The sequence below is a fragment of the Xyrauchen texanus genome, chromosome 10 (assembly GCF_025860055.1).
Source record: "Xyrauchen texanus isolate HMW12.3.18 chromosome 10, RBS_HiC_50CHRs, whole genome shotgun sequence".
In the NCBI taxonomy this organism is placed as follows: domain Eukaryota; kingdom Metazoa; phylum Chordata; class Actinopteri; order Cypriniformes; family Catostomidae; genus Xyrauchen; species Xyrauchen texanus.
Window position 1 is genome coordinate 32,700,653 of NC_068285.1, and position 19,785 is coordinate 32,720,437.

Here is a 19,785-nt window from a genome sequence, read left to right on the forward strand (position 1 = left end):
TCTTCGGGTTTGGGTTCGGCCGGGTCCGAGTCTTTCGTTCTTCCTGTCAGTCCCATAGAGACTATGCTGTCAGTACCGGAAAGAGAAATGATTAGTTCGTCTCTTCGGTTCGAGTCGTTCGTTCTTCAAGTCAGACTCACAAACCCATAGCACTATGCATTGACAGAAATGATTAGTTCATCTTTCGAGTATGAGTCCTTCGTTCTTTTGTCACGTGACAGCCCTATTAAATACTTAACCTAGTTCATAATTCACATCATTCTTACAAACATGTTGTAGTTAGTTTTTTTATTTGATTTTTACTTTTACAGTTACATGTTACGTTTCTGGTCTCAAATTGTATCTTTTTTCATATGTATTTGTGAATTTCTGTCATGAAGATTCTTTTCTATAACATTGAATGTAGTAATGTAGAATGTAGTATTCATGCATTTTTCCATTCACTATGTTTTTTAGTCCATAAAAAATCACCTAAAAAGTCTACGAGTTGTTTTGTGAAAAGTCACAGTATATAACTTAAATATGCAGTTATTTAATAAACCTATGAAACCTACACCTTTGTAACATAGCTTATTACAACACTGTACACACTATATTGACTGGATGTTTATTGTTTGTTTATTTTTTGCCAACAATGCTTTAAAAAAATTGGATAACTATCCAAAAAGGAATTAAATAAAAATAAATAAAAAATAAATAAGAATGAAAAGGACACTATAAAGCCACAGAGTAACCATATAACTTAAATCACAATATGCAAAATGCATAGTGCTATGGGTTTGTGAGTCTGACTTGAAGAACGAACGACTCGAAACCGAAGAGACGAACTAATCATTTCTCTTTCCGGTACTGACAGCATAGTCTCTATGGGACTGACAGGAAGAACGAAAGACTCGGACCCGGCCGAACCCGAAGACTCGCGAAAGATGAACTAATCATTTATGACTTCATGTACCTTATGCGATGTTGCGCGCATGCGCGGTCAACACAAAATGAACGAATCACTCTCTGAGACAACTCGGTAGTCCCGAGTCATATTAAAGATTCGTTCAAAATGAACGAATCGTTCATGAACGACACATATCACTAAATCAGAGGATGAGAAACAGGGTGGGAAAAGGTCATAAATCACTAGATTTTAAAAGTTTTTCTAAAAAAAAAATATATTAATACTATAATTGCACCTAAGGGAACATAATAATACAATAAAAAAACCCATGTCATGACCCCTTTAAGTAATTCATACGTACCTTACAGCAGTTTTTCAGCTTGATGCATTGAACGGAAACCATTATCGAGTCATTTCATTGAGTTGGCATTGGCTGTGGCTAAAAACCTAGTGAGTTGCCTACCTAGACAGCACTCGTGGACAACATAAGTGATTGCAGCATTTTTAGGCTTCATGAACCTATGATGCCCCAAAATGTTGCTCGCTTCTATGATACCCAACAGTGTTGTCTAGCTAGTAAACTCGCAAGGTTTTGAGACACCACTATGTAAGAAGGCGAGAAATATCAAAGCCACGCCCTCCTCCCCGATCACTGTCTCCCGCTGCCAGCAGCAGCTCAGTATCCGACTCTGCGTGCGGTTCGTGAACGCTTGTTGAAAATGGACCAGGACTGGAAAACTTTAGCCACCCAACGAGCCGAATACGTGTCCGACCGTCTCCGCGGGCTAATGTCCTCCGGTCTGGACTTTCTCCAGGTCGAGCTAGGGGTAGATCTGGGCATAAAGCCGAAAGAGTTTCCGTCGTGGGTGATTCTGAGCGCAGCGCTGAGCGTTGTGGCACTACTGGTGCTGTTCGCGGCCTGTGGTCGAAGGAAGCGCCGAGCGACTACCGTCACTGCTACCGTGACTTCCAGCACCACAACCGACAGCCAGGTCAAAGCCGCCGTGCTACCGAAAACTGTGAAGACCGAACCAAGCGAACCGAGGAAGAAGAACAAAAAGAAAGCCGCTGACAAGGTAAGCTGCCTGTTATTCTGATCTCCAGGTCTGAATGATCCTGGCTCAAAACCTAGTAACTTGTCTATCCAGACAGCTTTTTAGGCATCATTTTGGGACATTATCGAAGGTTTGGAACGCCCTTATGATACCCAAAAATATATGCAGTTCAGTAGGTTTGCGCTCATAGCCAGTGTCTTCTTGTAAAATAAATCATCTCCCTCTGGCTTGAGTTTGACAGGCTAACGGAGACTAGCAGGAGTAGCTGGCTAACTAAATGCTTTAAAACCATTAGCTATTATCTATATTTGAAAAAGACTAATGCATTTATTGTAAATTGACAAAATATGTAAAAGAAAAAGAACAAATGCTCGAAAATCAGCAAGAATACTGCTTCATAATTTATATTTTTATTAGTATTTTTTATCATGAATATTATTTCATTTTTGTTGTATGTGTGCTCCGTTTTAGGGATTTGTGTTTATGATTTTTAAGTGCATTGTTGTAATGAAAATAAAATAAAAAGTTGCTAGCTATTAGCTAATTGCTAACCTGTCAAAGCTATTGAGTAACAGCTGCTAAGACAAAAGGATTTTGCTAACAGTTACTCGCTATTAAAACCATTTAATTATACTGTGTTGACTGTTCTCACTTGCTATAGGCCTATATTAGCAAATCAGACTTTGTGGTTTTGTTATAAGTGCTCTGATAAGACGGACATTGAGGCGATAGAGAGCCACGTAGCAGCATAGCAGACCCGTGGCTAGCTCTTAAGTTTCGTATTCACTAAACGCCACCGCTTGAGTTCGATTGTATGTGATTTGCGTGTTTAAGGTCTGGAGAAATAACCGTATACGTGGCCTGAGGCAAGTTTAAAGTAAGAGACATTGTCTGTTGTAGGGGGAAGGAAATGTGTTGTTTGATTGGTAATTGTCTTGTGCCCGCAGCAGAAGGCCCAGGCGAATGGACAGACAGTGGCTGAACCTCAGGAGGAAACCCAAGTCCCTGAGGAGAAGAAAAAAAAAGCTGCACCTGCACCCACACCAGCACGAGTTCAGCCACCACCTGCTGATCAGAAGGTTGATGCTCCAAATATTCATACTTGTTCTTTGCAGGAATTGTATTTGTTATTATATTTTAAGGATTAGGGATGGAGGCTTTTTTTTACACTGTGTAAATAGATGGCAATTAAGCATCTTATTCTTTGATGCTGTTTGCACACCTTCTTATTCTAACATTCTGTATAGTGACATCACTACAGTGTGTTAATTGTGTTTGGAGTCCCACAGACAACCTAACCCACCCTTAAACCTAACCCTTACCTTACAAAAATTAATCACGGTTTTACTTCAGTAACCATAGCTTCATCATGGTATTTTGAAGTAAAATAATAATAACCACAACTTGTTGGTTATTACACATGGTTAATATATTAACACCATATGACTGTAGTAACACCATTGTTTACTGCAATAAAACTATAGCTTTTGCCAAAAAAAAAAAAACAACATGGTTATTGTAAAACCGTGGTTAATTTTACACAGATCATGGTCCAATCACTGCAATGAAATTAACCGTTACTCATTTTGTGTATTTTTATAAGTAGTATTAAAGGATATATTAAGAGTGGAGACAGGAAACGGGACAAAAGGAGGATTCGAACCTGGGTCCTCCACACTGTATTGCAGGTGCTTTTTACACCTAGTACAAATAGTCACTCCGTATTTTTAAGTGTTGATTGGGAGAAAAAGTAGTTAGTTTGGAACACACGAGACCCCCGGTTTTCTGTGCGCCTTGCAAAAACTCACGGTGACCATAATGTCAGCCAAAAATATGTCACTGCAGTTGTGACTTCTATAAAAAAATAATACATTTATAAAACCATAATGCATTTATATGTTATATATTTTTTTCTTGTTTGGGTGGCTAATACCAAGTTACTGGCTAGTTGTGAATTTTTTAAAGTTCAAATATTCCATGTACCAGTAGTTTTTCATGAATAGGATTATGCAAAAAAAAAAAAAACTGTTTTAATTCATCCAACACTACTTTAAACAAAAACATTTTTTATCAATCGTGCATACTAATTAAACAATTAATATGCACAAATGATAAAAAAATTAGTTTAAAGTAGTGTTGGATGAATTATAGCATGCCAATAGTGCTCTACTCTGCTGTCACTTCTTGACATTCTATTGATGTCTATTTCTCTGCAAACAAAACTGTGGTAACATAAGTGACTATGGCATAATTTTCCACAAAAAAAAAAAATAGATTAAAGCAACTTTAACCTGGATTTCACCATCAAAATAGCCATAGAAGTGGGATGGTGATAAAAACAAATAATAGTAAAAATGTTTAGATGAAAAATTAATGCTGAACTTTGGAAATTAAAACAATACTACTTACTAAGTCTTAGTACTTCTAAATGACCATTTGAAATAAGAAGAATTGTTTTGCCTAGTAAGTCTCCCTGGTAGTTTGTATCAGCCTTGATTCAGTCTGTAAACACTGTGATTAAGAGAGGTCGGTGGCCTGTACCATAAAGCTGGTTTCGTGGCTGCAGGTAAGTTTTAGATTAGTTTGCATCAACCCCAGATTTTAGGTACCATGAAATTTGATCAGCTTTTAGCGGTGATCATCCCCATAGTAATTTACGCTACACTGCTAACCTGCTCCGTAGCAGGTTTAGTTCTGGATTACAGATCGCTAACAGATGCTGAACCAATCAGCTGTGAGTAAAGTGACACCTCTGGTGCAATAAGTCACTCCCCATGTCTCTTAAAGCACACTACAGATAACATCTTAGAAATACACAAAATCGACTCTACATGATAAATTATTTATTTTAAAATCTAAATGTAGATTTTCAGTAGATAGAGTTTTGTATTTTATGTTAAATTTAATTGCTTTTCATTTACCCTCTTTAGCCATTCCAAAAATATCTTTGAAAATATAAACATAATATATTAGGCTATCTATAAAACAGCCAGTAAGGTGGATTAATATGATACCTGCCACCCAAACCCCTTCTTTCTTTCTTGGACTCAAGATGAACATACAGTATTTTACTTGAAGTTATAATAATATAAGCAGTACACTAAATTTTATAAAAAAATTTAAAAAAAAAGAACAAATACATATTTTTATTGCATACCAATTTTTCTATAAATAATGTGTAATTCATTCATTTACAGGTTATATTTTATTTCAAATAAAGTGGAAATTTAAGGCATCACCTCCTATTTTGTTAAATATTAATGAGATGAGACATAATTACCTCCTATTTGAACTAATTTTGTTCAGAAATCAAGAATCCAAAGGAAACAATCCATCTAAATTTATTTATAATATTTTTAAGCAAATCCCATTTATGTTACTTTTATTCATTTAACTTTCTCCATTTGCTATATTACCCTAAATATATTTAGTTCAGTTTTATTTCATAAGGACAATGGCATTTTACCCAAAATAATGTTTTGGGCATGTATTTCTATTGTGCAGTTAAATAATAAATGAACTATTAAATATTTATCTAGTCACTTCCAATAATTTGTCAATGTAGAGCACTCGTATTGAATTAGAATGAGCCTTTTTTTCTCCACAATTTCTCCAACAATCCCCTTTTACCAGCTATTGTATTTACTTTGAATAACAGGTGTTACCCTCTATCTGCCCAACACTTTAATGTGTTCTCTAATCTATTTGGCATGAAATCAGTATCTTTAGCAATTTCTTGTAAATGAACTATCTTTCTTTATTTGACTTTAATTTTTTCTAGCCAAATTCTAAAAGTAATATGAATACAAAAATCATCTATTAATTTAAATTTGTTACTTTCTAACAGGGATATACTAATAGGTTTCCCCATTTGATTAATGTTTATCATCCTCCCATTTCACTTTATATCCTTCGTTCGTTCATCCAAATCAATATAGGTTGAATTGGGCAGCTTTATAATCATTTATTAAATGTTGGAATTCTAGTCCTCCAAGCCTTTTTGAGAATTTTAAGACTAATTCTAGGTGTCCTATTATCCCATATATATTTACAAAGTAGTTTATTACATTGTCTTAACACATTTTGATATATACTAACTGGTAGATTTTGAAAAAGGAAAATAAACTTAAGCAGAATATTAAACTTCATAGTCTCTGTTTGTTTAGTAAACAATAATAGCCTATTTATTTGTTATTGTTTTGAATGATATATATATATATTTATAAAGTTTTCAATTCAAATAAATATATATTTATATTCTATTATTTTTTATATTTTAAATAAATTGCCGGGATGTTCTCATTGTGGGCCTATATTAATTCACTTACGCATTGCTATCCAAGCTGTTTTATATATATATATACATATACATATATATGTATATATATATGTATATGTATATATATGTATATATATATGTATATGTGTATATATATGTATATATATGTATATGTATATATATATGTATATGTATATATATATGTATATGTATATATATATATATATATATATATATGTATGTATATATATGTATTTTTTTATCACATTAAGAATTTGTTTCCAGCAGTCCTCTTGAGTTGTTGTAGCAGCCCCTGTTTTTTTCTTGTTTTGTAAATGTCTTAAATTACTTGATTATTTTACAGTTTTCCCTTGTACTGAGTAAATCATGTGTTTCAAGACTTCATGATTTCATGCTGAACTCTTGAGCGGTGTAAATGCGTTCACATTTTTAAAATATTTTTGAAACAATGCCTTTTAATGGTGTTTTAAATGATTTTGAAATTTAATTTTCATAATCATCAGCTTTCAGTAGAGAGGTAAATCCGTCTCTCACAAGAAGTGAATAGCATTCTCTCACACAATTGGTTGTGTTGTGCAAACATCACTCATTCATGTGCAGGAGTGCGTAATCTAATCTTAAAGTCAGGATCAAAGCGGGAGTTGACAGAGAAAGTTGATGAGCTGCATCATGGAGTCAATTAACTCTGATTGGTTTGAATTTGTCAATCTGAAACTGAGTTTGTTCAGCGACCTTTTTACAGCCCTCTGGTGTCAGTATCTGGTTTTTATCTGATCATGCAGATACAGCAAGTGTAGGGTACATCTAGAGAAGTATGCACTTTGACCCAAGGCCTTTTCTCTTGTGTTGTGTGCAGTTTGTACAAGACCAAACAACTGTAAGATATCTAATATTGTTCTAACTGTATTATGTGGCAGAGGTGAACTAATTTATAACTATAGTAAGTGTGCGGGGAAGATTCTCTGTGCCTGACTTGTCAGCAAGTTGTAAATTAGTGTTTTTGTCTCCTTATATAGAACAAGAAAAATAAGAAGAAACCAAAACTAGAGATGAAGTCAACCAAAGATGCTTCCTCCACCGATGGCAAGGAACCTGAAGAAGGTATGAAACTGTGCTGACACATTACATTTTTGTCTTATGCAATACATAAACCTCTAATCAAAGAATTTGGATCAAAATAGTCAGAGTCTTGTTCAGACAGTATCACAGCATGTTGAACTTTGTTCGGTGTAGTCACATTCTATTAAGAGTCATTATCAGATAATTCAATCTGTTTATCAGTGATTTTGTAGCATGTGGTACTTAACACAGTGACTAAATGCGAAACGGTTTGAAAAATTCAAATGAGATGGTTAGAGAGGAAGGGTAAAAATGCTTTCTCACTATGACTGTGTTTAGCAGGTGCTTGGGAAATGAAGGTTAGTAATCGAGAGAAACGTCAGCAACGCAAAAAAGATAAGGGCCCTGGAGACGGCTCTGAGAGCCCTGAAGCTGGAGATCGTGCCAGCCTGAAGGTAGAGCAACCGGTGGTTGCAGGAGCAACAGGCACCAAGAAGAACAAAGGTAAAGTCTTCTTGCATTTCCTTTATTGATTCCTTTGTTGAATCATCTTGTGCCAAAATGGGAAAAACTGATGCCAAAATTTTACTTTTTATGTACTTAATAGGCCCCCACAGAATCTTCACCCTTTTTTCTTGATTTAAAGGGATAATTCACCCAAAAATGAAAATTCTGTTATCCATTTACTCGCCTTCATTCTTTCCTCCATTGACTTACTACTTTAATCGCCATTTACTTTCTTTGCATCTTTGTCCATACAATGAAAATGAAGGGTGACTGAGGCTCTTTTGTGCACATGTTGCAAATGATACAGAAATTAAATTTTTGTGTAAACTATCTTTTATTAATGATAAAGTTTGTCTAATGTAGCCGAGCATACAAAATCTTATTAGTAGCTGAAAGCTTGGTCAAAGTTAGCCAAAATATGTAGCAAATTAACATGTAAAGGCCATGGAAATCAGCAGAGCTTTATGTAGATGCAAATTCTGTACAGGCCTATTGGTGCCAGATCAAGCCCACCACCTCATTTCATGTGGCCTGTGAGCTTATTTCAGAAACGTAGGTTAGCATGTGAACAGGTTGTCAGTTAGCACTTTCCTTATGAATATTAATGAGCCTTTCCCTGACAGTCTAACCTTGTTTTTGGTGTGGATTTTGCTCTCTCCAAAAGCAGAACGTAACTGCGCTATCTGCACCAATTGGGCTTGGCGATAAAACGATATCAATATTTATCACGATTAAGAGAAATCCATGATATCGATGATAAGCTTTTGTGTAATTTTCGATATTTAGCCTGTGTTCTTCATCTTACACATGCGTGTATGTTTCCACTGTCACGTAGAGAGCGAATGTGAGCAAGCGCTTTCAATTACTTCCTATGGAAGCAGAGCGTCAAGTTCGCGAGGTGGTTAGTTGACAGCAGTGTGGGGCAAGCGATTCCCTAGCGTTGGAAGTGGCTTTGTGCGGATTTCTTCCGCGTTAGTGGAAACGCAGCCTCAGACTGTATGAAGTTGCTATTGCCCCCGCTACGCAGGTCACCGCTTTCCGGATCCAGACCCCAGATTGATTCCATCTTGACTGCAAGACATCATGACGATGGTTACGCCCTCTCATCGTCTCTAGTGAGCAGCGCGACAAAACAACAGTGCCTGTACAGTCTGCGCTATATTCTTGAATATTTTTCTCTAGGACTGAAACATGCTTCACTGATGCCCGGTCCCGGTCCACACACGCTTCCTCTTTCCCCCACATGTGAGTAAACATGAGATGCGTGTTTCCAGAGCGCCTTTAGACCATAACGTTTTTCTTTCTAAATTGATTTTTTATTAGTCGCCATGTTCCAAACCTTTAATAATAAACAAGTAGATTTCTGTTCTAAATAGAACATTATCAACAGGGCTAGTCGCTTCCTGGATCAATTATTAGCAGAACAGAATGGGAAGAGGTGCGCGAGCACAAAGCAGATGCATTAATTCGCGGACTCGTGCAGCAAAGAATTCTCTTTTGCAAAACTCCAAATGTCTCTGTGATTAAATTAGTTATGTTCCAGGATACTACGGAAGAACTATGGTGAATTTTGTATAATTTTTATGGACCAAGCTATCAGTTTTCCTTCTGTTTAAAATCTGTTCTCTTCTAATGCTCTGATTGTAGGAAAATGTAACTAGTTTTATTTGCTTTCATAAACTCCAAGAAGACTGTATTTTAATCCGTATGATTAATGAAAAGAATCTGTACAGGAGAGCTAATTTAGTCACACTGTCAGAATATTTCAGATTAGCCCTATATAAGGTTTTAATTCTTTCACAGGTGTTACTGATGATTTCACATTTTACATTTGCGTCCCTAACTCAAGATCAACGCATCCTGTTAAATGTGAACTTCAGTGCACAAAATACGCTTCATGTCTCAGTCCTGATCATTCTGTCTGTTTATTGTGTTATAACTGGCTGACTGTACATTTTAAATATATTTATGTGCATAAAGTATTGCTTATTACACAGCTACTTGCCAAATAAATACATTTATGTACATAAATTATTGATTCGTGTAAAAATGATACGTGAAGAAATTAATCTCTAAACAGCTGAAATCAGTTACCGGTTTGTGTTGAAGTTCTGTTGATGTTTACTTTGTATTTAATGAATGTCTGACTGCTCATTATGCATCTTATAACTAGACTACTTGCCAAATAATAAATGAACATGAAACAATGATTTGAGTTTAAATAATTTTATTAGCTGACTTGCAGAGATCACAAAAAACACTTGAGTAATCTGATACGTGGATGTGCTGTTGTTACTGAGAAATATCAGACCGCGAGATGGCACCATTGACCAATCAGAATCGGGTATTCCAGAAAGCGTGTAAAAATGTTTGTAATTGCATGGGTGCTAAATCGGGTGCTAAATCAGGTGCTTGTTCCACATTTTCAATCGCTGCTTTGGACAAATCGCTGATGTGTCTATGTGACACCCCTGCCTTAACTGTTTTTAACCTATGTTTCACGTATCTGTAGTGACCTCAAACTGGAATGATGTGAACTCAGTAAATGGAAGAGGGTCGACTGAAGTGCCAGTGAAGGCCTCATCCCAAATGAACACTTCAAACAACGAGAAGTGGTCTGTTGGCAGAAAGAACAGTGATAACTCCACCTGGAAACAAAAATCAGAGGGTAATAGATTAGAGTTGCTAATGACCCTGCCTTGTCATGCTTGTAACAATTAGGGTTGCTGTGTATTGTTTTTGAGCTGTTAGGCTATTTTGACAGTTTGTAGTTTGTTGCAACATGTAATACTGACTGGTGTCCAAATGAAATGTAAAGATTTTTTTAGTTTTTAACAATTTTTTATTGATTCCATGCAGCAAATCAAATAGACACAACAAAAAATGCAAAATCAAACCACATGAATTCACAACCTTTCCCCCAAACATTAACGTTTAAAGTTTCGAATATCTTCATTAGTATACGAAGACGTGGATCTATTGAGATCAAGATAGAATTCTTTATAAGCATTATTAATATCAATGGCCGAGTTAAATATTTCTCTACCAGCAGAATTCACTGAGGGAATGGTAGAAAAAGACACTCTCTGCTTTATGTATCTAGCTAAAAGCTTCCCCGCCTCGACTCAAAGCTTTGCCCTGAATAGCCAAAACTCCACCTTACACAACAAAATAGTACTATATCTGTATTTCAATAGGGGCAATTCTCTGAGGCGATCAGACAACATTCAGTGCTTCAGCACCTTTTAATATTCCCTTCCAGTTCCACGAGTTCTCGTGAAGGATGCATATTGTATGATCCGATCCCTATAACTTACTTAAATGCCTTCCAAACTACGCCCACAGAGGATACTGAGGACCAATTGGTTTCCATATAAACATTGATTTCAGCCTTTAACATTTGTTGGAATTCAGGATTTTGCAAAAGGGATACATTAAACCACCAACTATATGATTTATTTTTCTCAGTATGTAGCAACACCTCTAAACTCACCAGGGTGTGATCTGAGACCAAGATGTTTCCAATTGAGTGATCAACAACAAATTAAATGAGGGACTTGGATATAAAAAAAAAGAATATTCTAGAATAAATCTTATTGACTGTTGGAAAAAATATATAGTCCCTACCAGATGGGTTCAAACGTCTCCAAATATCTGTAAGACCAAGATTTTTTACAATTCCTGTGACGTATCAATGTTGCTTTAGGGGGCTTACACACTTTTGCTTCACTGTGATCAAGGACCAAGTCCATCAAAAGATTAAAGTCTCATTGCAATATCATATCATGAGGGGTGTCAGCTGATTCCAACAACCTTTCAAGATCTATAAAAAAAGCCCTGATCATCAGTGTTAGGTGCATGAATATTAGCCAAAATCAACCTTTGCTCCTGAAATTTTTCTAAAGCAATAATGCCTCTTCCTAATTAATCATTAATCTCTTTGAGACATTTGAATTGTAGATGCTTACTTATCAATGTAATGACTCCCCTAGTCTTACTTGAGCCAGCACTAAAGAAAATGCATCCACCCCATATAGTCCCAAATTTTTCAGCTTCCGGCTGGGAATGATGCATTTCTTGAAGAAACACAATATCATATTTCTTACGTTTAAGAAAATAAATTCCTTCTTTTTATGGGTTGCCCCAACCCATTCACATTCCACATGAAGAGAGATGATCCACTCATATTAACATTTTGAAATATGAGAAAAAATAGATTGTGTCAAAAATAAAATGAAATAAATAAAAATGAAATAAAATTCCCCCCGAACAAAAAAACACAGTAAAAAGAAAAACGTGCGCATTAATCCCACACACGACGATTAATCCCACGCGTCAATCCCTCTAAACTCAAACAGTTCATGTACGCCTAAGAGAGCCCCCATGACAACTTTGCTGCAAAGAATGTGTAGATTCATCCACATAACTGTTCCGAAGGTGTGTTCCTCCACAAAATAAACTCCCATCTGCTTGGTGGAACCATCACCAATAGAAACAAAAAAGGTACCCAGTTTCCTTGGACAGTCAAGTGAATGTTCAGTGAGTCAGGCCCACTCGGCTGTTATATGAGTGCAACAGATGCCCTAATCACTCCAATGTTTTGCAAGATATATTCCACAGCACAAACTCCAACCAACAGGAGGCATAAGCACAAAGAATGTGCAGATTCATCCACAAACTGTCCCGAAGGAGTGCTGCTACACAAAACAAACTCCAGCCACTAGGCTGAAACACCAGCACAAAAAGAAACCAAGAAGGTTCTCCGATTCCTCGGACAGTCAAGTGATTGTTCAGTGAGTCAAGCCCACTCTGCTGAATAGAGAGGATCACACAATGACCTACTCATTCCATTGACTATGAAGGACATCACTTGCTGTGGGCATGTAAATATTTTGTGGCCATCCTTGCCATCTATTCTCACTTTGGCCGAGAACATCATTGCAAAAGCAACCTTCTATTGATGTAGGAGTTTCTTGCCTTCTTTGAATCTACCACGTTTCTCTCTTGTCAAATTCGCAATGTCTGGGAACAAGAAAATTGTGGTTCTTCCAAGAAAGTCTTCCTTCACTCCTCGTCTCGCATAACACGAGATTGTTATCGGCTGATCTCAGAAATTTGGCCAGAATTTATCGGGGCCTGTCTCCCTCCATGGATCTCCGAGCCAGAACTCTGTGAGCTAGCTCGATTTCCAGCTTATGGCCTGTTATGTCAAGCAGACTCTGGTAGAGATGTCTAGGAATTTTACCATATCTCGGCCGCCTTCGTTCTCGCCGGTTACGATTCTCAAGGTCTTACAACTTTTCTCAGACTCCCTCCAAGTCTGTCTTGGTCGCTGGCGGTTTAGCAGCTAATTCCCTCTCCGATGACTCCAGGTAATCAATCTGTTTCTCAACGGCCGACACTCTTGTAAACAACTCGGGAAATTTAATCTCCATGGCAGTGATTGATCAACGTATTACAGCAAGATCCTTCAAGTCAGCAGTGACCTTTGTCATCATCATTGACATGTTCGACAGTTGATGCTGAATCTCTTTTACCGCACTGGCCAAATTGATCCCGGGCCTGCTCAGGGGCTTCAGCTTGAGCACGTAAGTTTCTTTTAATGTCTCTAGAGCCCGAGGATTTTGAAATCTCTTTTTTTTTTTCTTTTTTTTTTTTATTTGAAATGCTTAATTCCCAATGCGATCCAAGTCCTCGTGGTGGCTTAGTGACTCTCCTCAATCTGGATGGCGGAGGAAGAATCTGACCGTCAATCCACGCATCTTATCACGTGATTTGTTGTGCATGTTACCGTGGAGACAAAACACGTGTGGAGCCTTCACATTATTCTCCGCGGCATCAACGCACAATTCGCCTCGCACCCCACCAAGAGCGAACCACATTATAGCGACCACGAGGAGGTTAACCCATGTGACTCTACCCTCCCTAGCAACTGGTCCAAATTGGTTGCTTGGGAAGGATTTTGGATTCTTTGACATTGTCTTCCTAGAACAGTTAAGAATCATAGTGTATTGAATATCACCTGTTTATGAGATAAAAAGTATTAAAACTAGCAAAGTGAGCAGAGCTTGCTGTTCACATGTCCGACCCTCACATGGTGCCACGCAACAAATGTAAAGCTTTCTAAGTTATTTCACCATTTCTAGTATTTGCTTTTTTTAGATCCATGGTTTAATAGTGAATTGCACAGTAAGATGTTGCAACACGTTTATCAAAAGACCTTGTGTTGCAATTTAGTAATTGCCCAGTGTGTTCATCTATATTCATCTGAATTAATATATATATTTTTTTTTCACCCATGGAAGGATTTTACAGGCAATGTTAAAACGTATGTAAAACTGCAAAGTAAACTTGTAAAAACGGTTGACATGGATAAACAAGTCTTATTTTTTTTTACAGGGCCATGCACTGGTATGGATGGTCGTGTTAAACCAGATCCGAACCCAATAAACTATGCAATGCTAAGATTGAGCACTTCAGGTGGTTATAACTTTTTATTTTCACTATAAACTGTTATTCTTGCTAAGAGCACACAATATGAAATTCCTCATTGAAAAAAATGTATGTACTTTATAGTATTTATAGAATGGTATTTAGTATTTGTAGCATTTATATTGAATTTTGTCCAAAAACAAAAATCTTTACAAATATGAAAAGATGATGATTTATGTTTGTAGCATTTATATGTAATTTTTTTATAGGTGGAGAGACTGTGACTCAGCCTAAAATTGAAATGGGGCAAAGGGACAAGGTCACTGCTGTTGACAATGAGTGGTCCAGCTTCAGTAAGATCCCAACTTGAAATGTTTCATACAATGCCCATAATTTGCTTGATGGGTATTTTTTTCTTTCTTTTTTTCATAATTTTCTTTTCCCTTTTTCTCCACAATTTGGAATGCCCAATTCCCAATGCGCTCAAAGTCCTCATGGTGACGTAGTGACACGCCTCAATCCGTGTGTCGGAGGACAAATCTCAGTTGCCTTCGCATCTGAAACCATCTTATCACGTGGCCTGTTGAGGACATTACCGTAGAGACATAGTGTGTGTTGAGGCTTCACGCTATTCTCCGTGGCATCCAAGCACAACTCGCCACGTGCCCCACCGAGGGCGAACCACATTATAGTGACCCCGAGGTGGTTAACCCATGTGACTCTACCCTTCCTAACAACCGGGCCAATTTGGTTGCTTAGGAGACCTGGCTGGAGTCACTCAGCACGCCCTGGATTCAAAATCACGACTAGGGGTGGTAGTCAGTGTCTTTACTCACTGAGATACCCTGGCCCCCTTGCTTGATGGGTATTTTGATATAAATAGATATATCATGAAGAGCGTTATGAATGCTATTAAAGCTTCCATTCTCCATATGATTTCAGATGGTATTGCTGCTGTGGACCCGAGTTCAGACTGGAACGCTCCTACTGAGACATGGGGAAATTATGAGGAACACAAAGTAGATACTCCTGCTCTGAAAGAGATGCCAATCTCTAAGCCACTTGGGGTGTGGAAAAACATATATCTAAAAAAAAAATATATACATATATACATACATACATACAGACATAAATACATATATACAGTGCATCCGGAAAGTATTCACAGCGTTTCACTTTTTCCACATTTTGTTAGGTTACAGCCTTATTCCAAAATTGATTAAATTAATAATTTTCCTCAAAATTCTGCAAACAATATAGAAAAAATATAATCAATAATTTAATTTAATCAATTTTGGAATAAGGCTGTAACCTAACAAAATGTGGAAAAAGTGAAGCGCTGTGAATACTTTCTGGATGCACTGTATCTCTATAAAACATCTAAATATATACTTGTATGTATCATTCAGGCTTAAAGGGATAGTTCACCAAAACATATTTCATTATTTACTCACCCTAATGACATCCCAGATGTGTATGACTTTTTTCTTTTGCAAAACACAAATTAACATTTTTAGAAGAATATCTCAGCTCTGTAGGTCCATACAATGCAAGTGAATGGTAACCAGATCTTTTGAAGCTCCAAAAACACATAATGACAGCATAAAAGTGATCCATACTCCAGTGGTTAAATACATATCTTCTGAAGTAAAATGATCTGTGTGGGTATTATATTTAAGTTGTTTTTTACTATAAATTTTCACTTTTTTTGTGTTTTTTGTGCATATCACCACCTATTGGGCTGGGATGAGAATTTATTATAAAAAAAAAAAATTCTCACCCACACCCATCATATTGCTTCTGAAAATATAGAATTAACCACTGGAAGCTTTTGGATTTACTTTTATGTGTCTTTATGTGCTTTTTGGAGCTTCAAAGTTCTGGCCACCATTCACTTGCCTTGTTTGGACCTTCAGAGCAGAGATTTTCTTCTAAAAACCTTAATTTGAGTTCTGCAGAAAGAAAGAAAGAAAGACATGTACATCTGGGATGGGATGAGGGTGAGAAAATGATTTAAAAAAAAAAAATCGGTTAACTATTCCTTAAATATACAAGACTGTGAGGATTTAACTAAAAAAGTATTCGTGTTGGTTTCAGGAATCAAATGATGACAAGGACAAGGCAGATCCTGCTGGAAGTGCTAAATCCAAGAGAAGAAAGAAAAAGAAGGGACCAGAGGAAGAAAGTTCAGCCAATGAGGTAAGAATAATTACTTTCAATAACGTAAAGTAAATACTCAGACTTAATTGGGAAGTGTGTGATTGTTCTTATGTTAACATACTTTTCCTATTCCAGCTTTATACGCAGAGACAACTAGAAATTAAACCCTGTGGCTCTGTGGTACTATTAAAACATTGCTTTGTTTGTTTGAGCATCCTGACCACCCCAACACAGCAATGATGGTGTAAAAACCAATGTTTTGAGTTTGGTGTGGGACTATCAGTTTGATCCAAATTCTTTAGCCAATGGAAGATGGCAAAAGAAACCGTTTCGTTTGACGACACTAGTGGTGCTAGTACTTAAATTATGAATGCATTTATGGTTGTGTCTTTCATCCAGGTGACCCAAGAGAGTTCTGCTCCTGCAGAGAAGATTGTGACCGTCAAATCCAATTCTCCTTGTGTGCCAAAGGAGGAGGTATCCAAGCAAAAGGTCCCTCCACCATCTTCACAAAGTGAGTAAATCAGAATTTATGACTCTTATGAATGTAAACTTTTAACAGAAGTTTAGCGGGAATTAAACATGCATGACCATAGAAACGAATCCGCAGTTTGAAAATGAATCATACTGAAAAGAATCCTTTATTTTTGCTGCCACAGAGAAATCTGATCAGAACTGGGAACCACCGAAGCAAGTTCAGAAGAAAAAGGCCAGGAGAGAGACATGAACCTTGAATATCGTCCAGGATAGCTTATGCAAATAGATTGTTTATGCAATAATTTCACAGTACAGAATTTCATACTGAATAAATTGACTGTGCTTTTAAAAAGAAAATCCAAAATAGCAACAAAACGTGAGTAAAGGTGAAACGGTCCATGGACTGGAACACTACTTATGTGCACTATTATGCTTCACTGAGGTTTGTTAAGGAGTACTTATCCTCCTTGATATCAGACACCCTTTCAGTGGGGCAAAACATTCATGATCATTTTTTTTCCAATGGGTACTGAACTAATTTTGAAATGTTTATAATCCTGAAGTTGAACAGTTGAATTTCATTTTGAGGACATTTACTTTGCATCAATTACTGTTCTTGTGACACTTACTGATGTACTACTAAGATGCATTAGAAAGTGCTGCAGTTATGGAAGTGTTGCATTTAGTGTGAGATGCCACAGGAGGGCGCTGCAAGTCAGCAATTTCCGCAGCAGTGCTTCTGTGACGTTAGCTTGAGCAGTGAGAGGTTTATACTGTGGTGAAAAACAAGAGAACCAGTTATATTACAAATAATTTTCTAATGCTAAACCTATTTTCTTAGAGCTTTTCTTTCATCCCAGTTATATATTTTACCCATATAATTGGGTCCGTGGATCTTGGAGATGTTTGGAGATACAACTCTTCCCTTATCAACTCTTAGTTGATTTGAATGCTTTATTTCACACAACCTAAAGTAGAAAAAAACCATGCCATATGTATAGAACTACAAGGGCTTTTTTCTATGCTAAAACTCTTCGTAATTGCACTGTGCTGAAGGTTGTAAAAATCCCACATGTATTGACTTTTTTTTTTTCTTGCACAGTGTGAACATCTTGTTTGACTGAGTACATTTGTAGATTTATTTGATTATGTTTTGAAAAAATCAGCAATGATTAGAGCAGCTTTTATTCCATGACACTAAAACAAGTATCAGTATCAGGAGTCTGTTGCCTTAATCTGTACTTGGTAGTGTATGCTCTTTGTTCTCAAAGTCTTTTTAACTGGAGGTGTGGCGTTCACTTTCATTTCAAATTAGTTTGATGTCAGTGTAGCACTTGCATGAACTTAACCATTTATAGTGATGGAAAATGTCCTGATTCTCTGTCCACTCGGGCAAGTACCACTCACTGTAAATATGCTTTAATGAATGAGAATGGATGTGGGGGGATTTTAAATGCTCATTCTTATATGGCTTGACTTAGTTGTGTTTTGCCCATGGTCATTTTGTAAATTTCGGTAGATCATGTGTTTCCGAGGCACTCTGGGCTTGCAGACGCCTGCCTTAGTTTATCATTCTAGGGTTACTCATACGATGTATTTTATGGATTAAAGAATGATCATGTTTAATTAAGTCAATGCAATATTTCTATGTTGATTTGTTAAATAAAAGGAAAGGACAACTTCCTGCTATTTTTTTCCCCCACGGCAGTGGTGCTCTAGCTAAAGGTGGATATTTTTATTATTATTATATTGATTGTATTGACTCTACAAATCTATTTTTTGATAGATTTTGCTGTATCCAGACCATAGCAAATGTAGTCTCGTGTCATGTGCAGACTCATAGTGACCTTTTCTGATTTAATTTTGGACCTGTGGTGCATTAATCCTTGTCTATTGATTTCTGTAGTTTCTCTTTCAAAAGAATGTTTGTTTGTGTTTTAGTGGAAATCCTCTGTGGTAGCCTTTCTACTGATGTTGAAGGGGGAAAACATTACAAAGAAACAAAAAGCATAGATCATGAGATCATTGCGCTAATCAAGTTAATTACATGGATATATATGTCTCAGGCAACTCTAAAACATTTCAATGTTTTCATTTATTTGGTTTCAATAAAGCAGTCATCTGTGATTGCATTTGCCAGTTTAAAAATGTAATTCTAAAACTTACATCTAAACTTATATTAGTGATTGACCAGTTTGGATATCAAGGTTCCTAACATTTTGACCAATTAATTTCCATGATCTTGAAAACTGGAAATTTGAATTTTATGAATAATTTTAATTCTGACAGGCTGGCAAATGATTCATTTGGGGCAATTTGTGAACCGTTTGAACCAATTTATTGAAAAGAACCAACTCAACCTCTACAAATGAGTGATAACTAGGTGATGCAAAACTAGAACAATTTTATTCATTAGAAATTTTCATAAATTATGATGTTATTCATTTCCATTTCTTTTCCAGGCCTAGAAAACACAATTTTAAAATTCCTTGATATTTCCTAGTTTTCTAGGTGCAATATCTGGTGCCCAATGAATGAAATAAATGCTCTGCTATATGACATTTCATAAAAATATTCTGTAAAATCAGGTGATGTCTATCACCTACGGAATTTCACTGTGCAAAGTTAAATGTTACTGAGTCTTAATATAGCCTATTTGAATACAATTTGATGACAGCAAATAAGATATATTTACTCATATATTTCAAAAGCATGAAATGTGCATTATGCATCAACAAGGCTGTCAGTAGACAATGGTGGAATGACCACTTCTATAAGTAGTGCAAGCAGGTAAAGTTATTGTTCTATGTCAGTTGTCTAAAAATAGCCAAATATTGGCCAATTAATCAGCCTGGCCAATATATTGTATTATCACTATACTATATATTCCTTAAAGGGATAGTTCA

General features: G+C 36.4%; 1 protein-coding gene across 4 annotated transcripts; it reads left to right on the forward strand.

Annotated features, from left to right (window-relative positions):
- Positions 1-1,549: 1,549 nt before the first annotated feature.
- Positions 1,550-19,742, forward strand: mtdha (metadherin a). 4 transcript variants are annotated; one of them, XM_052136716.1, is made up of 11 exons: positions 1,550-1,965; positions 2,895-3,023; positions 7,261-7,345; positions 7,643-7,807; positions 10,323-10,478; positions 14,210-14,290; positions 14,512-14,595; positions 15,185-15,309; positions 16,340-16,441; positions 16,802-16,916; positions 17,062-19,742. In XM_052136716.1, exons 1-11 carry the CDS (start codon positions 1,609-1,611, stop codon positions 17,127-17,129), a joined length of 1,467 nt encoding a protein of 488 aa, XP_051992676.1. In that variant the 5' UTR covers positions 1,550-1,608; the 3' UTR covers positions 17,130-19,742. The 4 variants fall into 4 exon arrangements, with proteins under 4 accessions (XP_051992676.1, XP_051992677.1, XP_051992675.1 ...); XM_052136717.1 differs by having other exon boundaries at positions 7,646-7,807; XM_052136715.1 differs by having other exon boundaries at positions 2,892-3,023; positions 7,646-7,807; positions 17,062-19,721.
- Positions 19,743-19,785: the final 43 nt, after the last annotated feature.

Excerpts from the sequence above, each read along its gene's own strand:
- mtdha (XM_052136714.1), top strand. The coding sequence starts at position 1,609 with ATGGACCAGGACTGGAAAACTTTAGCCACCCAACGAGCCGAATACGTG. Across the intron at positions 10,479-14,209 it reads CTGGAAACAAAAATCAGAGG|GGCCATGCACTGGTATGGAT; the intron begins GTAATAGATTAG and ends TTTTTTTTACAG. Across the intron at positions 16,442-16,801 it reads AAGAAAGTTCAGCCAATGAG|GTGACCCAAGAGAGTTCTGC; the intron begins GTAAGAATAATT and ends TCTTTCATCCAG.